Source organism: Mobula hypostoma, chromosome 2 (genome assembly GCF_963921235.1).
Source record: "Mobula hypostoma chromosome 2, sMobHyp1.1, whole genome shotgun sequence".
Taxonomy (NCBI): Eukaryota; Metazoa; Chordata; class Chondrichthyes; order Myliobatiformes; family Myliobatidae; genus Mobula; species Mobula hypostoma.
The window spans coordinates 228,575,462-228,598,125 of NC_086098.1; the positions used below are offsets into that span (position 1 = coordinate 228,575,462).

The 22,664-nt window shown below is 41.5% G+C and overlaps 1 protein-coding gene across 1 annotated transcript; it reads left to right on the forward strand.

Moving 5' to 3' along the window:
- Window positions 1–573: 573 nt before the first annotated feature.
- On the forward strand, window positions 574–22,587 carry snrpb (small nuclear ribonucleoprotein polypeptides B and B1). The gene is made up of 7 exons (XM_063041602.1): window positions 574–713; window positions 5,576–5,727; window positions 11,613–11,724; window positions 13,377–13,529; window positions 14,179–14,308; window positions 16,542–16,664; window positions 22,311–22,587. The coding sequence occupies exons 1-7, from the start codon at window positions 711–713 to the stop codon at window positions 22,346–22,348; spliced, it is 711 nt and encodes a 236-aa protein (XP_062897672.1). The 5' UTR covers window positions 574–710; the 3' UTR covers window positions 22,349–22,587.
- The last annotated feature ends 77 nt before the right edge of the window (window positions 22,588–22,664 follow it).

The following is a 22,664-nucleotide window of genomic DNA, read 5'->3' on the forward strand; positions in this document are numbered from 1 at the left end:
CTAACCGATTTTTATTGTTGCACTATAGAAGCATCCTGTCTGGCTGTATCACGGCTGAGTGACCGCAAAAAAGAAATCTGCAGAGAATTGTGGACACAACTCTTAATTCTGCATTCTGTTGTTTTACCTTATTCCTGTACTACTTCAATCGGTCATGCAAGAAAAGCCTTTCACTATACCTTAATACAAGTGATAATAATACCGATTCCAAAACTTCTCTCTCAGCATTGTATCTGTGACATTGACACAGAGAACTGTGGGACCGATTCATTGTGTATATTTTAAGGATGTGATCAGTAAGGGAATGAAGAGTTATATAAGAAGGGGATTTGAGGAATGTCGAATGAGCCACGATCCCTACTGAGCGGCACAACAGACTTCGAGGAGCTGAATGGCTTCCTTCTATTTTGACATTTTAAGGGAATCTGAGGACAGGTTTGCGAAGGACGTTCCCTCCGGCATTTAAAACAGTCCCAGACACAGACCCAGCTCTTCCAGTCGCAACTTTGACCTCCTCCTCCTGCCACTGGCCCTCGCCAGTATCCCAGGCTGCTCCGCGCCTAGCGAGTTTGGGGCTCGCCGGCACGGCGCACGCGCAAACTTCCGGCCTCGGCGCGCGAGCTGATACCTGCGGCCTTTCGTAGGAATTTTTTGCTTTCCCTTTCTCGCTCTGCAATCCGTTGGGTTGTGCGCCCATCCCGCCCGCAACCATGGTAAGAAGGTTCGATACCCCGCCCCGGCTCCCCGATAAACGATGCCCGAAGTGTATTGCACACACAGCCGGTGCAGTTATTCAATTTTCGGAGTTGGCAGCCTGCGGCCTAGTACCCGGGCTCTTGAAGCGATGAGGGACGGGGACGGGTGGTGTAGTAGTGGGAGAGGGGCTGTGAGCGGGTGGGGGGGAGAGAGAGAGAGACTTTCCGGGCTGTGGCTGAAGAATGTGATAGAGGGGGTGTGAGAGGGTCTGAGGATCGAGGTGGGTGAGTGGAAATGAATGGGAAGTTAAGAGTTGAGAATGGGAGAGGACTGAGCAGGCGGGGGCAAAGGAGTGTGAATGGGGCTGTGAGAAGAGGGATATTGGGGAGAGGGACGGCGGGGGTGGTGAGTCGGTGGAGCCTGTACATGGCTTTCTGACACGGGGGGGGGGGTGACTGCTGCAAAACACAATGGCTATAATTAGAGTGATTCCGAGGGTTTAGTCTCTCTCTCTCTTTCCTAGTATGAAACTTTGGAATTGTACTCATTTGCACAGTAAAGAAAAGCGATTTCACCAGGGGTACAAATTGGCCTGGTTTCATTTAAACTGTATGAGAAATAACAAGCTGGTGTTTCTGTGATAGAGATGCCACTGTTTCCATAAGTCTGAACTCCAGTTTAGGGTTGTGCGTAATGGAAATGGGTCCTTTGGCCCAATTGATCAATCAAGATTCATGTCTAAGCTAAGCAAAACACACAAAACACTAAGCACTGTAGTCCCATTTGCCTGCTTTTGGCCCTTATCCTTTCCATTTACCTGTTCAACAACCCTTTAAATGACCCCTCAGGTTCTCATTGAATCTCTCCCCTCTCGCCTTACACTTATAACCTCTTGTTCCTGATTCCACAACCCTGGGGGAAAAGATTGTGTGCATTGACCCTATCTATACACTCCTATGAGATCACACTGGATTCTATGCTCCAGTCAACCAGCTCCCCTTCTCTCCAGTCTTGGCAATCTTTCCTATGGCAGGTGACCAAAACTCAACACAGTGTTCCAAATGCAACCTCATTAACATCTTGTACAATTGCACATAACATCCCAACTTCTATACTCAGATTAATGCATGCCAGTGCCAAAATCTGCCTTCACCGCCCTGTCTACTAGTGACACTACTTTCAGAGAATCATGCACCCGTGCTCCTTGGTCCTTCTGTTCTCCAACACTCCCCAAGGCCCTGTTGTTGACTGAATGTCCTATCTGGATTTATTTTCCCAAAATGCAACAACTTCTCAGCCCGCATATCCAGTTGGTCAAGAGATCTCTAATTCATGATAACCGTCTTCATTTGTCAAGGACAGCATCTGTTTTGGTGTCATCTGCTGAGTTACTGATCGTGCCTTGTACTTCTCATCCAAGTCATTGTTATAGATGACAAATAGTAATGGTCCTAGCAGTGACACCTGGGGAGCACCACAGGTCACGGGCCTCCGGTCTGAAAAACAGTCTTCCACTATCAATCTCTGCTTCCTACCATCAAGCCAATTCTGTATCCAATTCGCTGGCTTTCCCTGGATCCCAAGTGGATAAAAGCTCTCACAAAAAGCATTAACTGTTCAGACTGAGCTTCTGGTTGATTGCTTCTGTCATTTTCTTTCATCTCCACCCATATTTGCATTGATATTGATAGCCAACAGGCAGCGTTCTTGCTCTTGTCCTTTGTAGCTGAACGTTGTGATGGGGAAGGTGACCAGGACTTGGACTTCCATTGCTGGAGAGCAGAACAAGGTTTACTAAAACTCATGATCACACAAATGTTCTTTTATTGTGGGGAGCAAAAACTGGTGGTGGCTAATTTTAGTTAATTGGTTGCTTCATTGAAAGAGCTTTTTATATATATATTAACGATGCTTTCAACAAAATACACTCAGAGTGTTTTATTATTCTTAAATGCTAGTGAAGGAGAAACCTAATTTTCTGTAAAGATTGTCTTTAAATTATGACAAATTTCTGCCTCTCATAGTTTGGCTTGTGTAAATTAAAGCTCTGCCAGAGTTCTTTTATTTCTGCTAATAAAATATTTTAACCCATTTCCCAAACATTAAGCGAAAGCAGTCTTCATAGTGGTTAGTTAGAGGGTGTTTAGGAATAATATAATTTGGCTGTTCTTTTATAAGAGAATTTAAACTACCTGAGCACAAAATTGCATTACAACTGGGTGTTCAGAAGATGCCATGGTCATTTTGCTCTCTTATCTATCTTTGGGTATGATGGGAGAGAAGATTCCCCTCAACAGCCAGAGCATGACATTGCAGTTGGTTATACAGTTAGGTGGTGGCTGGGTTCTTCTGCAGTGCCAGCGTCACTAGGCAACGGGGAGTGAGGAGGTGAAAAGGATTAAAAGATCTGCACAGAAATATAATATAAGTCTTGCGAGACTGTGGATCTGTGCCTGGAAAGTCTTCATTCTCCAGGGCGCAGGCCTGGGCAAGGTTGTATGGAAGACCAGCAGTTGCCCATGCTGCAAGTCTCCCCTCTCCACGAGACCAATGTTGTTCAAGGGAAGGGCATTACGACCCATACAGCTTGGCACCAGTGTCGTCGCAGAGCAATGTGTGGTTAAGTGCCTTGCTCAAGGACACAACACGTTCCCTCGGCTGGGGCACGAACTCACGACCTTCAGGTCGCTAGTCCAGTGCCTTAACCACTTGGCCACATGCCCACGACACAGAAATATAATGAGTCAGGAAAGAGATTAGGAAGCTGGACCTCAAAGTTAGTGCAGATGAATGGAGAGTTTGTGTTGGAGAAAGGAATTTGGATTCTGGAAAAACAAAAGCGTCATTTGAATTTGATGGTATTGCGAGGATTTAAACTATCTTGACATTGGAGGCCTAGAAGATAAAGGTAGAAGTCAGAATGTGAAATAGTTAAAAATACAGTGGATTCCAGTTAATTAGGACACATTGGAGCCAGTACATTTTGGCCCAATTAAGCGGCTGTCTCAGTCAGCCAAAGTTTCATGTAAATAATTTATAAAGTATAAAAAAGACAAACTACTATATAACTGAGTAACAAACTGTACTTAAGTGATATTCAGAACAAATTAGAACACTATCAAAACAACTACAGTGCTCTAGAACTGTGTATTAGTTCCTAATTGTTCTTTTGATTGATTGTAAATGAACAAAATCAGCACAGGTACCTAGTGCAGACACCGACTGCCTTCATTTAATGCTTTTAATGATTATATCCTCCAAATCCTCATTTTCATTGTAACATTCAAGATGTTTGTTGATACTTTCAAATTCTTTGTAGTTCCCAACTTGTCGAAGTAGTGAAATGTTTAAATTTTCGCTTCTGGCTGTTTTTGGCGTCTCCAGGTCTGAATGCTTGAAACTGCAGTGAGCAAATCAGTTCTGAATTGTCTTACTGACTATCAGTGACAAAAATCACTGCTTTTTGAACACAAGCGACACTATTTAAAAACTGCTCACTCTAAGCACAGTGTAGTGCACACGACTGACGCTAGTTAGAAACTTTTCGGCAACAGTATGTCCCAATTAAGCAGCAAGGCGTCCCAAATAAACAAAGGGAAACCCAACTATTTTCTCTATTTGGTTTTGTTCTTTACAAGTTGTTAACCGATGGCCCACATTAACTGAAATCCACTGTAAATATAAAAGGAGTTTGCCTAAAGTTACATAACTAGATGTGTGTGACTAAAAGAGGTAGCAATCACATATGCTACATAATGAGAGTAAACAGAGTTTCCAGCTGAAATCGAAAGGGTTTGTAAAAGAAAAGGGAGCTTTGGCCATATTGGTTAAATTACAGTTGTGAAAAGGAGTGGAAAAAAATCATGGTCTACATGGGAATAACACAATTGTGTGAAACACTGGAACACAATGTTAATTGTAATATGGCTAGTCAAAGAGTAAAATGGCCTTTGGAACATTGTCAAAAGGGAATCACCCTGTTTTTTCTATCCCATAAATTGTTTGCAACAAATGTAGAATATTGGATTATAAGAAGTGTGACTAACTTGCTGTATACCCTGTTACGCTCCTCGACACTGGTCAGGGAACAGCTTTGCCTCAAGATTGAAGAGCTGGCAGGTGGAGAGGGAAGCTGTTTGGGGTGGGACCTTTATGGAATATGGTAAGAAAGAGAATATAGGCACGTGTGCTTATTAAAACTTTGAAAGACAAGCAGCGGATTCAAGGGCAGATTGGGAAAGATTTGGGAGTTCTATCATAGTGAAGAAAATAGTAATTTTAAGTGGTACAGTCGACGTTTCAGGCCGAGACCCTTCGTCAGGACTAACTGAAGGAAAAGCTAGTAATCTCTTACTAGCTCTTCCTTCAGTTAGTCCTGACGAAGGGTCTCGGCCCGAAACGTCGACTGTACCTCTTCCTAGAGATGCTGCCTGGCCTGCTGCGTTCACCAGCAACTTTGATGTGTGTTGCTTGAATTTCCAGCATCTGCAGAATTCCTCGTGTTTAGTCATTTTAAGTGCAGCTTTCATCTTATTTAACTTTCAAGCTTGGGAATTGAGTTGCCAAAATATGGCAGAACACAAGGCATGATGGTTATGAAAACTTGCATATATAGTAAAATCTGTATTACTTTGCTTTTAAAGTTATTCTGGTTAAGGATTGTTGGTTTAAATATTACTGGCTATCATTGCCTTGGTGTCTGTTGTTCTTTAGCTAAGAGTGACTCCAAAGCAATACTAGTCACTGAGCTATGATCAGTGGAAATCAGTTTTGAGTCTAAACTGGGTAAAGTGAAATCTAGTACTGCTCATAAGCTAGAAAAGCTTTGAAATGTCTGTATGGTGTAATGACCATTTGCTGTAATAACTTCTCTCATCAGACGGTGGGTAAGAGCAGTAAGATGCTTCAGCATATCGACTACAGAATGAGGTGCATCCTTCAGGATGGGCGCATCTTCATTGGAACCTTCAAAGCATTTGACAAACACATGAACCTTATCCTATGTGATTGTGATGAGTTCAGGAAGATCAAGTAAGAAGTTTAAAATTAATTTCTATATGGAGAGGAAGAATATTTGCTGTAGTTTTGTTACTGCATTACAGTATTCTGAGAGACAACCTCCTGTTGTATATTATGAAGATGGTGATTACTGGTTCGTTTATACTGAGCCTTCATGCCCATTAAAGCTTTATAAACTCCCAAGTAGTTTCCTAACATTGCTTCTTGTACAAGGCTACCCAGATCTTTACAAAAAGTACATTTAATAGTGTCATATCATTTAAGCAACCTGCTTTTTATTGTTTAGAAATAGTTCATTACCAATATTATGCTCCATTTCTATAGTTTGTTCTTACTCACCTAACCTGTCTCATACCTTCACAGTTTACCATCTCGCTTAGCATGTATCATCAGCATATTTGGTTACATTTGACTTGATTTCTTCATCCAAGTTGTTTTAAATAGCTTGCCAATTTGAAGATGACCCCCTAATCCCCTCTTTATTTACTAATCAGTTACCTAATCTTCTATCCAAGTTAATATGTTAATACCTATGCACACACCTTGTGCAATAACATTTTATTTGAAACCTTTTTGGTGTATTTTGGAAATTCAAGTACACTGTATGACTGTATGCATTATTATTCCTAGTTATATTTATCAAACTTCATAAGCATGTTTAGGCTGTATGATTTTGTAAGTGTCCTTTTTAATAAAGAATTATATTTTTTCCCAATAACAGATAATTGACTTAAATGAGTTGTTGGTTTTGCTTTCTCTCCGTCTTCTTTCTTGAATTACCTTTTTTGAATTTCCAATCCAAAGTCTAGTGATTTGCATCTACTTTCTACAGCCAGCTCTTTTAGAATCCTAGTTCTGGGAATTTTTATCTTTAGTCCCATTTAACTTGTCTCGTACTTCCTCATTTTGGTATTTTGGTGATTGAGTTTATTCAGTACTGAGGTATATTTTTGGCTATTATGGGTTAGATGGGGACAGAAAAGACAAAGTAACAAGTATGTTAACCGTACTGCAGCCTTGGCCTCTGGTCTTCTTTGAATTCAGTCATTCCCTCCTTCTCTAATGTCTCCTCCCACATGAAATTGCAAGGTCACATTCACCACTGGTAACTAAAGTGGGCTTGCTACTTTGTTGCAGTAGGAGAAATTATTTCCTTGTCTCCACCACCCCCAACAATTGTATGTCCTCTTTACACTTCTCAGTGATGAGCCCTGGGGTAGAGAAACTTCTCTAATTCACCTGAAATTGTGCTTCCTGAATCCCTGTTAGCTCATCTTTGACAACTTTACTGTATTATTTCTATAATTACTGATTTGGTTAACTAATCTGGTTGCTTGACCGGATGTGCAATTCGCTAGCTTATCCATTCACCGGGTAGTCACTCTAGACCAAGGGTCCCCAACCTTTTTCGCACTGCGGACTGGTTTAATATTGACTACATTCTTGCAGACCGGTCGACAGGGTGGGGGGGGGGTGTTCAAGTTCAACAGTGCATGACAGGGAATGAGGAAAGGTGCAGCTGACTCATATTGTTTCATATTGCCAAATCATATTGTTTCCTCGTGGCCCAGTAGCACATCTTTGCACCTGGTGGTTGAGGTCCACTGCTCTAGACCCTGTAGACTATGCAGGATGGGATGCTTGGACTCTGTTAATCTGTCAGAATTGCTCCTTATTCTAGCTCAGAGGTAAACTAGTTTTTTTTTCTGTTGCTGCAAACTGCCACCTTGTATCCCTCCACTTTGTCTCCCTGGCTCCCATTAAGTGTGAGAACTGCTTGTCACTAAGATTGAGTTAATTTGATTAGCAGCTTCTGTTTCTTCCCTTCCATGTGTTAATTGGGCCAAACCTGAAGTTCTTTCCTATCCCTCACGCATCTCCAGCTCAGAACTTGCATTTAGTTTTCCTCCTTGTTTCTCCTCATGCTTCCCAAACTTATCTTTTCAGACTCTTCTATATTCCTCAACCTTTGGCGGTATCAACTGAAATATTGTCATTTGAATGCCAGCATTAACTGCAACCACTGATCTTCCACTGTTTAAATTGCAGCACTACTTGTGCAATGCCCGGTAAATTCTCCTAGCTAAGCAATCATTCTCAACCACAGATTCCTTTCCCTAGTCACTGACTCCATTTCTGGCAGCTGAAAGGTGGGTGTGGGGGTGGGACATTGCTTTTCTGCAACTTGTGCATGGGAGAGGGGAAGTAGGGGGGCTTTGGGTTTCTGACGTTTTTATTGTCAGTCATTCTTTGGGGCTGTCTTCTGTTTTTGTGGATATCTGCAAAGAACAAGAGTTTCAGGAAGTATATTGCATACCTTTATCTGATACTAAATGGAACTATTGAAACTTAAATGTAGGTTTACTTTGATGGATTATGGATTGCTGCATTTACCACAAGCAGGTCATCCCTGATAATAAGGGGCAGCACAGTAGTGTAGTGATTAGCACAATGTTATTACAGTACCAGCAACCTGGGTTCAATTCCACTGCTGTCTGTAACGAGTTTTTATGTTCTCCATATGAGTTACCATGTGAGTCTTCCATCTGGTCCTCCCACAATTCAGATATGTATGGGTCAGTTGGTCACATGAGTGTAATTGGGTGACACAGGCTTGTTGGGCTGGAAGGACCTGTTACTGTGCTATATCTAAATACTTTTTTAACTGATATGGTATTAGTTGCATTTAATGATGCAATTCTAAACTAATGATTGAAATGAAGTTAAAATAGTGCCTTATTATTTCACACCTAAGCCTGATTGTGTGTGTCCATGGGGCTTAAAAGAGTCCTGTAAAATTATGTAAACCCATAAAGGTATCTATTGGTCTAGAGGGCTTAGTCACAGCTAAATGTGTGGGTGTGAGATAGCTACCAATGACGATTAATATAATGAGTTATCACATTTAGTACTAGTACTAGATTATTAGTACTAGACACAGCTTAAACAAACAAAGAAAATTCAATATTTAATGTTTTTAAATGAGATTTCTGAAGCGAAGATACCATTTCGTGCAATTTCATTACAGGCCTTCAACATCATTTAATAATGATCTGGATAATGCACATTAGTAGAACATAGATACTTTTCATCACTGGTCCCCAAATTGCATGATTTTCTTGCAATAGGTGACTGGGCCTGAGTATGAAAAATGCACATCTGTGGTTTGCTAGAGGTAGCCAAGCACTTGGAGCTGTACCCGAAGAGTCATTATTGGTTTGTTTTCTTGTGTTATCTGTAGTCTTTCCTGCCAGGGTCGTTGTCAGCGCAAATCCTTAATACTTTTAAGAGAATTGTCATTTCTGCATGTGCCTTATGGATTAGGATAGATTTGATTATGATGGAGTCATAGAGATGTACAGCACAGAAACAGGCCCTCTGGCCCATTTAGTCCATGCTGAATCCATCTAAGCTGCCTACTCCCAAAGATGTGCACCGGGACCATAGGCCTCCATATCCCTGCTACCCATGTACTTATCCAAGCTTCTCTTAAACATTGAAATTGAGCTTGCAAAGTGTTGGTAGCTCATTCTACATTTTCACGACCCTCTGAGTGAAGAAGTTTCCCCTTATGTTCTCCTTAAACTTTTCACTTTTCACCTTTCACCTTAAGCCATGACTTCTGGTTGTAGTCCCACGAAACCTCAGTGGAAAATGCCTGCTTTCATTTACCCTATCTGTATCCTCATAATTGTGTATACCTCTCAATCTTCCACATTCTAAAGAATGAAGTCCTAACCTATTATATCTTTCCTTACAACTCAGGTCCTCCAGACCCAGAAATTTCCTTATAAGTTTTCTCTGCACTCTTTCAACCTTGCTTACATCTTTCCTGTAGGTAGGTGACCAAAGCTGCACACAAAACTCCAAATTAGGCCTCACCAATGTCTTGTTCAACTTCAACGTAACATCCCACTTTCTGTACTCAATACATTGGTTTATGACGGCCACTGTGCCAACAACTTTCTTTACGACCCTACCTACCCATGACACCACTTTCATCGTATTATGTACCTGTATTCCCAGATGCCTTTGTTCTGTCACACTCCTCAGTACCCTACTGTTCATTGTGTAAGACGTACCCTGGTTGGTCCTACTGAAGTGCAAAACCTCGCACTTGTCCGCATTAAATCCTATCTGCCATTTTTTAAGACCATTTTCCAGCTGATGCGGATCCCTTTGCAAGCCATGATAACCTTCCTCACTGTCCACTATAACCCCAATCTTGGTGTCATTTGCAAATTTGCTGATCCAGTTAACCACATTATCATCCAGATCATTAATGCAGATGACAAACAACAAAGGACTCGGCACCAATCCTTGCAGCTCACCACTAGTCACAAGCCTCCTGTCAGAAAGGCAACCCTCTATTACCACTCTCTAGCTTCTCCCACAAAGTCAATGTCTAATCCAATTTACTACTTCATCCTGAATGCCGAGCGACTGAACCTTCTTGACTAGCTTCCCATGGGGGACCTTGTCAGATGCCTTACTAAATCCATGTAGACAACATATACTGCCTTGTCTTCGTCAGCTTTCCTGGTAACTTCCTCAAAAAGCTCTATGACATGACCTAATACGCATGGAGCCATGCTGACTATCCTTAATCAGTCCGTATCTATATAAATACATATATATCTGGTTCATTAGAATACCTTCCAATAACTTTCCCACAACTGGTGTCAGACCTGCCGACCTATAATTTCCTAGTTTCTGTTTTGAGCCTATTTTAAACAGCGGAACAACATTGGCTGTCCTCCACTCCTCTGGTACGTCTCCGGTCACTAAGGATGTTTTAAATATCTCTGGTAGGGTGCAGGGGAGCACCTTTTCAGGCCCTGGTGATTTATCCACTCTGATTTGCCTCAGGGTAGCAAACACCTCTTCCTCTGATCTGTACCAGATCCATAAAGTTGATGCTGCTTCGCCTCACTTTTGTAGATTCTGCATCTGTCTCCTGAATAAATACAGATGCAGAAAATGCACTTAAGATCTTCCCTCATCTGTTTTGGCTTCCCACATGAATTACCATTCTGGTCTTCCAGAGGACCAATTTTGTCCCCAATAATCCTTTTGCTTTTAACATACCTGTAAGATCCCTTAGGATTCTCCTTCAACTTGTCTGCTAGAGCAATTTCATGCCTTCTTTTAATTAGCCTTCATGATTTCTTTCTTAAGTGTTCTCTTGCATTTTTTGTATTCCATAAGAACCCCATTTGTTTGTACCTATCCCTGCTATGCATCTCCTTTTATCTCTTAACCAAGACCTCAACATCTCTTGAAAACCAAGGTTCCCTACACTTTGTTTCCTTTAGCTTTTATTCTGACAGGCACATACAAGCTTTGTATTCTCAAAATTAAATTTTTGAACATCTCCCACTTTGGAAATATGTCTTTTCCAGAAAATAGCCTATCCCAATCCACACTTGTCAGATCATTTCTGAGACGGTCAAAATTGGCCTTTCTCCAATTTAGAATTTCAACCCGCATGCAGACCAGACCTATCTCTTTGCATATCTTCTTTGGAACTAATGGTGTTGTGGTCACTGGATGCAAAGTTTTCCCGGACACAAACTTCTGTCACCTGCCCTGTGTCATTCCTCATAGCAGATGCAGTATCACACGCTCTCTTGTTGGGACTTCTACACACTGATGAAGGAGACTTTTCAGTACACATTTGACAAACTCGATCCCATCTGGTCCTTTTACAGTATGGGATTTCCAGTCAGTATGTGGAAAGTTAAAATCATCTACTGTAGCAACCTTATGTTTCTTGCAACATAAGTGATTTAATAAAATTGAAGGCATGGCCTTGCTAGACTTATGAGATGTGGAAATAGTTTAATTATGAATCTTTAGGTTGTTCGAAACCTAATCCTTTTGCTATCCTATATAAGGCCAAAGAACTCCAAACAACCTGAGCGGGAAGAGAAGCGGGTTCTTGGACTGGTCTTGCTACGTGGTGAGACATTGGTTTCCATGACAGTGGAAGGACCTCCTCCAAAAGATGTAAGGATCTTCTTTCTAGGCTCTGGGGATTGGATAATTCTAGTATAAATAAGAATGATCCCGATTTTCTAAGGAAATGCTCAGTTTGCACTCAGTTAACATGATTTCCAAATGGTATTGTATTTACTGGTGATTCGGAGATCTGCTATAAGTAGTGGCTGTTGCAATTATTTAATGTCTTTAAAGAAATGTTGTGGAATATTTGAAGCCAAGAAGCAAGCTAAGAGTCCATGATATTACACGGTAGATATTAGATGCTACATGGATAGAGTATTGGCTGATTGGCAGGAGGCAAAGAGTGCGAATAAAGGGAGGCTTTTCTGATTGGCTGTTGATGGTTAATGGTGTCTGCAAGGTTCTTTTTACGTTGTATGTCAATGATTTGGATGACAAAATTGATGGCTTTTATGGCCAAGTTTGCAGACAGTACAAAGATAAAGTGGAGAGGCAGGTAGCGTTGAGGAAGCAGGGAATCTGCAGAAGGACTTGGACAGATTTGGAGAATGGGCAAGGAAGTGGCAGATGGAATACAGTGTTGGTAAGTGTATGGTCATGCACTTTGGTAGAAGGAATATTTTCTAAACAGGGCAAAAATTCAAATTCTGAGGTGCAAAAGGACTTGAGAGTCCTCGTGCAAGATTCCCTTAAAGTTAACTTACAGGTTGAGTAAGTGCTGAGGAACACAACTGCAATGTTAGCATTAATTTCAAGAATATAAAAAACAAGGATGAAATACTGAGGCTTTATAAGGCACTGGTGAGGCCTGACGTGGAGTATTGTGAGCAGTTTGGGCCTTTATCTAAGAAAGGATGTGCTGACATTGAAGAGGGTTCAAAGGAGGTTCATGAAAATGATTCTGGGAATGAAAGACTTGTCATATGAAGAGTGTTTGATGACTCTGGGCCTTTACTCGCTGGAATTTAGAAGAATAAGGGGAGATCTGATTGAAACCTATTAAATGTTGAAAGTTCTAGATAGTGTATATGGACAGGATGTTTCCTATAGTAGGGGAGTCTGGGAATAGAGGGCACAACCTCAGAGAGATGTCCAAGATGAGGAATTTCTTCAGCGAGAGCATGTTGAATCTGTGGAATTTGTTGCCACAGGCGTTTGTGGACGCCAGGTCATTGGTGTATTAAAGGCAGAGGTTGACAGATTCTTGATAAGTCAGGGTATGAAAGTTACGGGGAATAGGCAGGAGAATGAGGTTTCAGTGTATCTGTGACAATAATTCACCTTAATACAATGTGCATTTACTCATCCGGGGTAATATATTTTTTAATACTGTCTCTGTTGATCATAGTCTTTGCTAATACAAGTGTGTGTGAGAGGGGTAATGCATTGTCACAGTGCACTGAGCCAGTTTATAGTGGTGAGAATGCTGCAGTGGATTGAGGTGGAGGGTGATATCAACTGAGGATCAATTTGAGAGGCAACAACAGAAGTGTGTCCCAGCGGTAAAGCACCGATTTAAAACATTTTATATCAGTGTATATTTGGTATCATGCTCTTTGGCCCATTGTGTGTACAACTTAAAATCTGTGGGGAGAGGAATTGGAGGTGGCATTGAATATTAGAGATTTTGCTAGATTTGGATTGTAGCTGTTCACTTGTTCGGACATCTTGGATTACACGTGCCTTCTTAATTGCAGACTGGAATTGCTCGCGTGCCTCTTGCTGGTGCAGCTGGAGGTCCTGGTATTGGTCGAGCAGCGGGTCGTGGTGTCCCTGCTGGAGCACCAATGCCACAGGCTCCAGCTGGGTTGGCGGGTCCTGTCCGAGGAGTAGGAGGACCATCTCAGCAGGTGCGAATCTTCCTCACTGTCGTTCTCTGTCATTTATCTACTGCAATGCTTTAATTTTCTTTGACTGGTCTGTACCCAGATATTAAGATGCCAGAGTATGACACAGTAAACTAGTTATTTAACATGGTTGTATCTTCCGTATAAAAGACTCTGATTGACTTGTGCTGAGAGCAGTGACTTGCCTGCCCTTGCTGATTTTGAAACCAAAGTTTATTATTTATCCCTTAATTAGTTTTGTACATCATTCTGTCCCTATAGCAACGATTATCGTGCATTGTACTATACCCTTACAAAGGAATATATTAATATGAACTGAAATTTATTGCTGGGAAATTATTTTCCCGTTTAAATTTGTTGCACATTAGTCTAAATAATTACTGATTACAAAATCTGCCAGCACTTTTTTACGGTGTCCTTGGTATATCTTGGCTCTTTCCGTTGACTGGAAAATTTTCCACTGAGTACATTATTTATGCTGCAGATTACAAGTACAGTAGTCTTATGCCTTATGTGAACTAATCTCATGATAAGAATAGCTACAGAAGTGGCTGTGCATCATAAATTTGTCAAATCTGGCAAATTTGGGATGTGATATTTATAGTGGTCAGGAGTTGGTGTTTATTGATGCTGTTCATACTGGTATAAATAGGTGATGACACCCCAGGCACGTGGAACAGTTGCAGCAGCTGCAGTTACATCCAGTATTGCAGCAGCACCTCAGCAGTACGGACCAGGCCGTGGAGGCCCACCACCACTGGGCCGAGGAGCACCACCACCAGGTGAGAACGCAACACACTGACGGCAATGTGATGGTACACTGGAGCTTACTGGAGGGTATCAGGACAGTTTGTTATAAGTATACTGTATTGTCAAACTACAACAGAATCTAGCTGTCAACCTTTACTTTTATTATTTCATAGTTCCTTTCTTTTCCACCTGCTCTTAGTTGGCGCAAGATTTGCCCTATCTGAACAAGGGAAAAAAAACTCTGAAGTCCAGTCGGTGAACTTTGTGAATAGTTACTGTATATGTTGAGTAACACTGACAGGTTCAAATAGTAGCTCTGCACTGCTGCAGAAGATCTGATGCGGTAAATCAACACTAAAAATGTACTTTAGTGCTTAAATTTATGATTGATGCCCCTATGGTAGGAAGCTGCGTATTAGAAGCTAAATACTCAAAGCTTTGATTTTTGCCAGCGTTCACATTGGTGCAGTTATGGCTTCTCACAGAACGTTGTAGCTGATTGGTCTTTGTGTCTGTTTAAACATGGATTTTGTTTTGCAGCCTAATCCTGCCTTTCAGCACCAGGTCTATGACCTGTATGCCCCAGCTTTTTCTAAATACGTCTCAAATGCTGGAGGAATGCAGCAGGCCAGGCAGCATCTATGGAAAGGAATACACAGTTGACGTTTTGGGCAGAGACCCTTCATCAGGACTGAAAGGTTTCAGCCCAAAATGTCGATTGCTATTTCTTCTCATAGTTGCTGCTTGACCTGCTGAGTTCCCCCAGCATTTTGGGTGTGTTGCTGTGGATTTCCAGCATCTGCAGAATCTCTTCTGTTTATAAATACATACTCCTTTTTCTTTCTTTACCACTCTTCCCCATTGTCAGATCCAGACCCCTGACATTGAGTTTTCCTCATCTCCCTTTGAAAACTCCCAAATCTGTTGAATCTATGCCTCCAAGCAACACACACAAAATGCTGGAGGAATTCAGCAAACTAGGCAGAGTACAATGGAAAAGCTGATGTTTCGCGCCGAGACCCTTAATATTTTTCCATACTAGCTCTTGCTTTCCAAATTTCATTTTTAATGTCTACTGTGTCATGCTTTTGCTGTCCAAAGCAAGCTGCTTTTTTTTTTTGCTGAATCTTATCCATTTGAATTTAAGAGGACTATAGATTTGGCGATCCACATTATTTCAGGGAACATATTTGTACTAAACACCTTGAATGCTTCCCATCTCTGTTCTTCAAATGGGTGTATGCTGTTCACTTCTGAAACAACTTTTATTCTAGCAAAATTGGCTTTATGCCAACTTAAATCTTCTGTTCTTTTTTATCTTTTCCATAACCATGCTGGACAAACCAAATGATTACTGCTACAAAAATGTTCTCCCACTTCCAACATGCTCAACTTCATTCCCTAAAACTAAATCTGGAATTACAACCCCTTTTTTTTTCTGCGTTCTGCCAAAGTTCTTTATGAGTGCATTTTTAGTATTGGGATAGACTGGGTTAATTCTGATTATAACTGTCCTAGTGCTTTTCTTTTGTTGTTAGTGACTTAGTTAAAATGTGCTCTTCCCTTGCACTAGTATTGTTCACTTGATTTGTATTCTTCAGTTGCACATAAAGTCTCATGTGATGGTCTTTCACTTATGTAATTTCTCATGCCTGTGAGTGTTGAACAAATGTTGTCAACCTCTCCTGTAATCCCCTTTGCCATCTCATTTGTGAGTCTAATGCTTCTAGTTGTGACCCTCTCCAAGCCATGTTTCCATGAGAGAAGGTATATTTCTGTGAGTTTATTAGTGCCATGAATTCATCTGCCTTATTCACTATTCTTGATGGCATTTATGTACATACCATCAAGCAGGGTCAACTCCATTTTTTTTCCAATCTTTCATTCCTTTGCCTTCCTTTTTACTTTTCCTTCTTTCCATTTCTGGTTTCACTTCTTTCTGAATCACTGGTCAACAGCCCATCACCTAGGAAATCTAGTTTAACTCCTCTAAGTAAAACTACCCATGTCCAGGGCAAGTATGGTGCAGTTTGTCTGATCTGTACAGATCCTACCTTTCCCAGATGCCCTATTGCCCCAGGAAACTAGATCTCTCCCTGCACCTTCTCTCGGTCAGTGTATTTGTTTACGGTGTACGCAGACTGGTCACCCTAGTGTGAAAGTGGCATTCCATGGAACTGACCTCTATGCTTTTTACTAGGAAGAGGAGAGTGACTCATTGCATTTGTGCTCAAGTCTCTAACATTGTATGTAATTGATTTGCAGGTATGATGGGCCCTCCTCCTGGTATGCGGCCGCCTATGGGACCACCTATGGGAATGCCTCCTGGCCGAGGAGCACCAATGGGAATGCCACCAGGAATGAGACCACCACCACCAGGAATGAGAGGCAAGTTTGGGCTACTGTTTGATTCGGATCTGAAATTATTATCTACAGACTAATAGAATGTATCCAAATTTAATTCCCCAGCTGGCCTCATAGCTAGTTATGACACTAGGCAAGCAACTGGTCATAAATTCAAGTCTTTCAGCAGCAAATTGTGAAATAGAATTTAACACCTGGGCATTTGTAGGCAAAAGCCAAAAAATAGCAACGAAAACCTGGTTTGCATTAACTATCCTCATTCATACAGAAACTTCTTTCTGAGCCAAACCTGATGAGCTGGCATTTATGTTAGCCCTAAATACTCCAGAAGTTGATGTGTTATATGTTGATCGTGGGGACTTATTGGAGTTAGGGTTAACCGTGATCTGTGGCTGCTTGCACTACCTGTCAACTATCCAGCTGCTCTGAGATAACATGGAGTGTAGTGTAGTAGATACAGCCATGTCAATGTCATTTTATATATATATATATATACACACACACACACCATCTTGTTTCAGAGGTTTGTCTCCCATTCACGTTAAATTTTTTTTTGTCATAATCTCTTTGGGGGTTGAAGTTCTGCAACTTTAATAGCCAGCCTTTCTCACCATTGAGACTCTGAATTGTGGTTTAACCAATGTTCTGTAAAATTACAAGATAACTTTCTGATTTCAATATTCTCTACCCTTGCATATTACAGCAAGTATGCCATTTGCTATCTTCATATAGTTTGACTTTTGGGCAGCTATCAACTTGAGCCCCAGTCTGTCAGTTTATCAACGGGAGTTTCTGGGGGCAATTCAGAAGGCATAAGATAGATAAATTCCTAAAAAGAGGGAGGATGAGGCAACCGTGGCTGACGGGAAATCAAAGACAGCATACAGCAAAAATTAGTGAGAAGCTAGAGGATTAGGAAGCTTTTAAAAATCAACAGAAGGCAACTGAAAAAAAGCCATAAGGAGAGAAAAGATGAAATACGAAGATATCAAAAATGATTTTTTTCAGATATATAAAGAGTAAAAGAAAGGCAACAGTGGATATTGGACCACTGGGGACGCAGTAATGAGGGACAAAGAAATGGCAGACAAATTTGGATATTTTGCAGCTGTCTTCACTATGGAAGACACTAGCAGTATGTGCAAAATTCAAAAGCATTAGGGGGTAGGAGTGAGTGAAGTTGCTATTACCAATGAGAAGGTGCTTGGGAAGCTGAAAGGTCTGAAGGTACATAAATCACACGGACTACACCCCAGGTTCTAAGTGAGGTAGCTGAAGATATTGTGGAGGTATTAGTAATGATCTTTCAAGAATCACTAGATTCTGGAATGGTTCTGGAGGACTGGAGCATTGCAAATGTCACTCCACTCTTCAAGAAGGGAGGGAGACAGAAGAAAGTAAATTATAAGCCAGTTAGCCTGGCTTCATTGATTGGGAATATATTGGAGTCCATTATTAAGTATGAGGTTTTGAGGTACTTAGAGACGTGATAAAATAGGCTGAAGTCAGCATGGTTTCCTTAAGGGGAAATCTTGCCTGACAAATCTGTTGGAATTCTTTGAGGAAGTAACAGGCAGGGTAGACAAAGGGGAGTCAGTGAATGTTTACCTGAGTTTTCAGAAGGCGTTTGACAAGGTGCTGCACATGAGGCTACTTAACAAGAGCCCATAGTATTACAGAAAAGATACCAGCATGGACAGAAGATTATCTGACTGGCAGGAGGGACAGAGTCAAAATAGAGGGGGCCTATTCTGGTTGGCTGCCGTTGACAAGTGATGTTTTGTAGGGGTCAGTGTTGTGATTGCTTTTCATATTAAATACCAACGATTTGGGTGACAGAGTTGATGGATTTGTGGCCAAGTTTGTAAATAATAGGTGGAGGGGCAGGTGGTGTTAAGGAATCAGTAAGTCTGCAAAAGGACTTGGATAGTATGGGAAAATGGGCAAAGAGCTGGCAAATGGAAGTGAGGGAAGCTTATAGAAACATAGAAAATAGGTGCAGGAGTAGGCCATTCGGCCCTTCGAGCCTGCACCGCCATTTATTATGATCATTGCTGATCATCCAACTCAGAAATCATCCAACTCAGAACCCAGCCTTCCCTCCATACCCCCTGACCCCTGTAGCCACAAGGGCCATATCTAACTCCCTCTTAAACATAGCCAATGAACTGGCCTCAACAGTTTGCTGTGGCAGAGAATTCCACAGATTCACCACTCTCTGTGTGAAGAAGTTTTTCCTAATCTCGGTCCTAAAAGGCTTCCCCTCTATCCTCAAACTGTGACCCCTCGTTCTGGAACTCCCCAACATCGGGAACAATCTTCCCGCATCTAGCCTGTCCAATCCCTTTAGGATCTTATACGTTTCAATCAGATCCCCCCTCAATCTTCTAAATTCCAACGAGTACAAGCCCAGTTCATCCAGTCTTTCTTCATATGAAAGACCTGCCATCCCAGGAATCAATCTGGTGAACCTTCTTTGTACTCCCTCTATGGCAAAGATGTCTTTCCTCAGATTAGGGGACCAAAACTGCACACAATACTCCAGGTGTGGTCTCACCAAGGCCTTGTACAACTGCAGTAGTACCTCCCTGCTCTTGTACTCGAATCCTCTCGCTATAAATGCCAGCATACCGTTCGCCTTTTTCACCGCCTGCTGTACCTGCATGCCCACTTTCAATGACTGGTGTATAATGACACCCAGGTCTCGTTGCACCTCCCCTTTTCCTAATCGGCCACCATTCAGATAATAATCTGTTTTCCTATTTTTGCCACCAAAGTGGATAACTTCACATTTATCCACATTAAATTGCATCTGCCATGAGTTTGCCCACTCACCCAACCTATCCAAGTCACCCTGCATCCTCTTAGCATCCTCCTCACTGCTAACACTGCCACCCAGCTTTGTGTCATCCGCAAACTTGGAGATGCTGCATTTAATTCCCTCATCCAAGTCATTAATATATATTGTAAACAACTGGGGTCCCAGCACTGAGCCTTGCGGTACCCCACTAGTTACTGCCTGCCATTCTGAAAAGGTCCTGTTTATTCCCACTCTTTGCTTCCTGTCTGCTAACCAATTCTCCACCCACACCAATACCTTACCCCCAATACCGTGTGCTTTAAGTTTGCACACTAATCTCCTGTGTGGGACCTTGTCAAAAGCCTTTTGAAAATCCAAATATACCACATCCACTGGTTCTCCCCTATCCACTCTATTAGTTACATCCTCAAAAAATTCTATGAGATTCGTCAGACATGATTTTCCTTTCACAAATCCATGCTGACTTTGTCCGATCATTTCACCGCTTTCCAAATGTGCTGTTATCACATCCTTGATAACTGACTCCAGCAGTTTCCCCACCACCGATGTTAGGCTAACTGGCCTATAATTCCCCGGTTTCTCTCTCCCTCCTTTTTTAAAAAGTGGGGTTACATTAGCCACCCTCCAATCCTCAGGAACTAGTCCAGAATCTAACGAGTTTTGAAAAATTATCACTAATGCATCCACTATTTCTTGGGCTACTTCCTTAAGCACTCTAGGATGCAGACCATCTGGCCCTGGGGATTTATCTGCCTTCAATCCCTTCAATTTACCTAACACCACTTCCCTACTAACATGTATTTCACTCAGTTCCTCCATCTCACTGGACCCTCTGTCCCTTACTATTTCTGGAAGATTATTTATGTCCTCCTTAGTGAAGAGAGAACCAAAGTAATTATTCAATTGGTCTGCCATGTCCTTGCTCCCCATAATCAATTCACCTGTTTCTGTCTGCAGGGGACCTACATTTGTCTTTACCAGTCTTTTCCTTTTTACATATCTATAAAAGCTTTTACAGTCCGTTTTTATGTTCTCTGCCAGTTTTCTCTCAAAATCTTTTTTCCCCTTCCTAATTAAGCCCTTTGTCCTCCTCTGCTGAACTCTGAATTTCTCCCAGTCCTCAGGTGAGCCACTTTCTCTGGCTAATTTGTATGCTACTTCTTTGGAATTGATACTATCCCTAATTTCTCTTGTCAGCCACGGGTGCACTACCTTCCTTGATTTATTCTTTTGCCAAACTGGGATGAACAATTGTTGTAGTTCATCCATGCAACCTTTAAATGCTTGCCATTGCATATCCACTGTCAATCCTTTAAGTGTCATTTGCCAGTCTATCTTAGCTAATTCACATCTCATGGTCATGCAATTTGGTAGAAGGAATAAAGGTGTAGATTATTTTCTAAATGTTATAAGATTCAAATATCAGATGCAAAGATATTTAGAAGTCCTTATGCAGGATTCCCTAAAGTTAACTTGCAGGTTGAGTCTGTGGTAAGGAAGGCAAATGCAATGTTAGCATTTATTTCAAGAGGACGAGAATATAAAGTAGGGTGTAATGCTGAGGCTTTATAAGGCATTGGTCAGACCGCACTGGGAATATTATTAGCTGTTTTGGGCCCCTTATCTAAGAAAAAATATGCTGGCATTGGAGAGGATCCGGAGGAGTTTCACGCAAATGATTCCAGGAGTGAAAGGGTTAATGTATGAGGAGTGTTTGCTGGCTCTGGGCCTTTACTCGGTGCAGTTTAGAAGAATTGGGGGGGGGCGCGATCTCATTGGAACCAGTTGAATATTGAAGGTCCTAGATAGACTGGATGTGGAGAGGATGTTTCCTGTAGTGAGAGAGTCCAGAGGGCACAACCTCAGAATAGAAGGACATTCATTTAGAACAGAGATTACAAAGAATTTCTTTAGCCAGAGGGTGGTGAATCTCTAGAATTCACTGCCATGGACTGCAGTAGAGGCCAAGTCATTATATATAAAGCAGAGATTGATAGCTTCTTGATTCGTCAAGACGTCAAAGGTTATGGAAAGAAGACGAGAATGGGGTTGAGAGGGTTAATAAATCAGCCCTGATGTAATGGTGGAGCAGAATTGATGGGCCAAATTTTGCTCTTATGCCTATGATCTTTATACCTTAGCACTCAGATTTGAATGCAGTTAGCCACTTGCCTTGGATCCTGCATGCCTAAACCTGGACCAACCTACCATGTGGGGCCTTGTCAAATGCCTTGGATCTTTAGTTAATGTTTATTTAAACAATGGCCCATTTTGATAGTGTCTACCATCCTTCCTTCATCAAACTTGGTAATTACTTCCCCCAGAAAAAAATCTTACCAAAATCAGGATTTCCCCCTGCAATGCCATGCTGATTATCCCTGACAACCCCTGTCTTTCCAAATGCATATCTCTTCAAATTTTTGCCAGTAATTTCCATGGAACTGGTTTAAAGCTCAACAGGCTGTAGTGATCCCTACCTTACCTGTGGCTAACAAGTTACCTGTTGTGGCCCCAGCTATCTATTACCACCAACCTGGGATAGATCACATCTGATCCTGGGGATTTATCAGTCCTGTGTATGCCATAATGTTTAACATGTCCCCCTTTGTAATACTGACAAAACAATTGCTGATTCAGAATCCTGTAAATCAAACCCGGATGCACACTCCAGTTAAATTGTTGTCACTTGCCGTGCCTATACTTAAGTAACTTAGCAGACTATTGTTGTACATATTAACTTCCAAATGTAGGTTCAAGCTGAAAATGCCCTGTTCTGATATTATCTCATTTTTAATTAAATATGTATAAATCAGGTGCAGTGGGTTCTAATATGTCTAACTCACTTTCAGGTCCTCCACCACCCAGTATGCGTCCACCAAGGCCGTGATAATGAAACCAGGAAGATACCAAGGCTAATAAATTATACCCATCTACATGGGAACATTTTTTGAAGAAGAGATCTTAAGCAAAGACTTTTCAGATCATGCTGCTTTGACAGCTGGATATTGCAATGCGATTGCTAAATTTTCTGGGACTTTTTGTAAGTAGAATGGCAGAACTGTTGCCCGGTTGGAATTTGTTTGATTTGTATTGTAATATTTTACATTTTTATTAAAATGAGTAAAGTGAAGGTAGAATTTCTGACTTTTCTTTGAGTGCCACCGTAATTCTACAGCAAGATGGACAATTGGAAAATCCTCTTG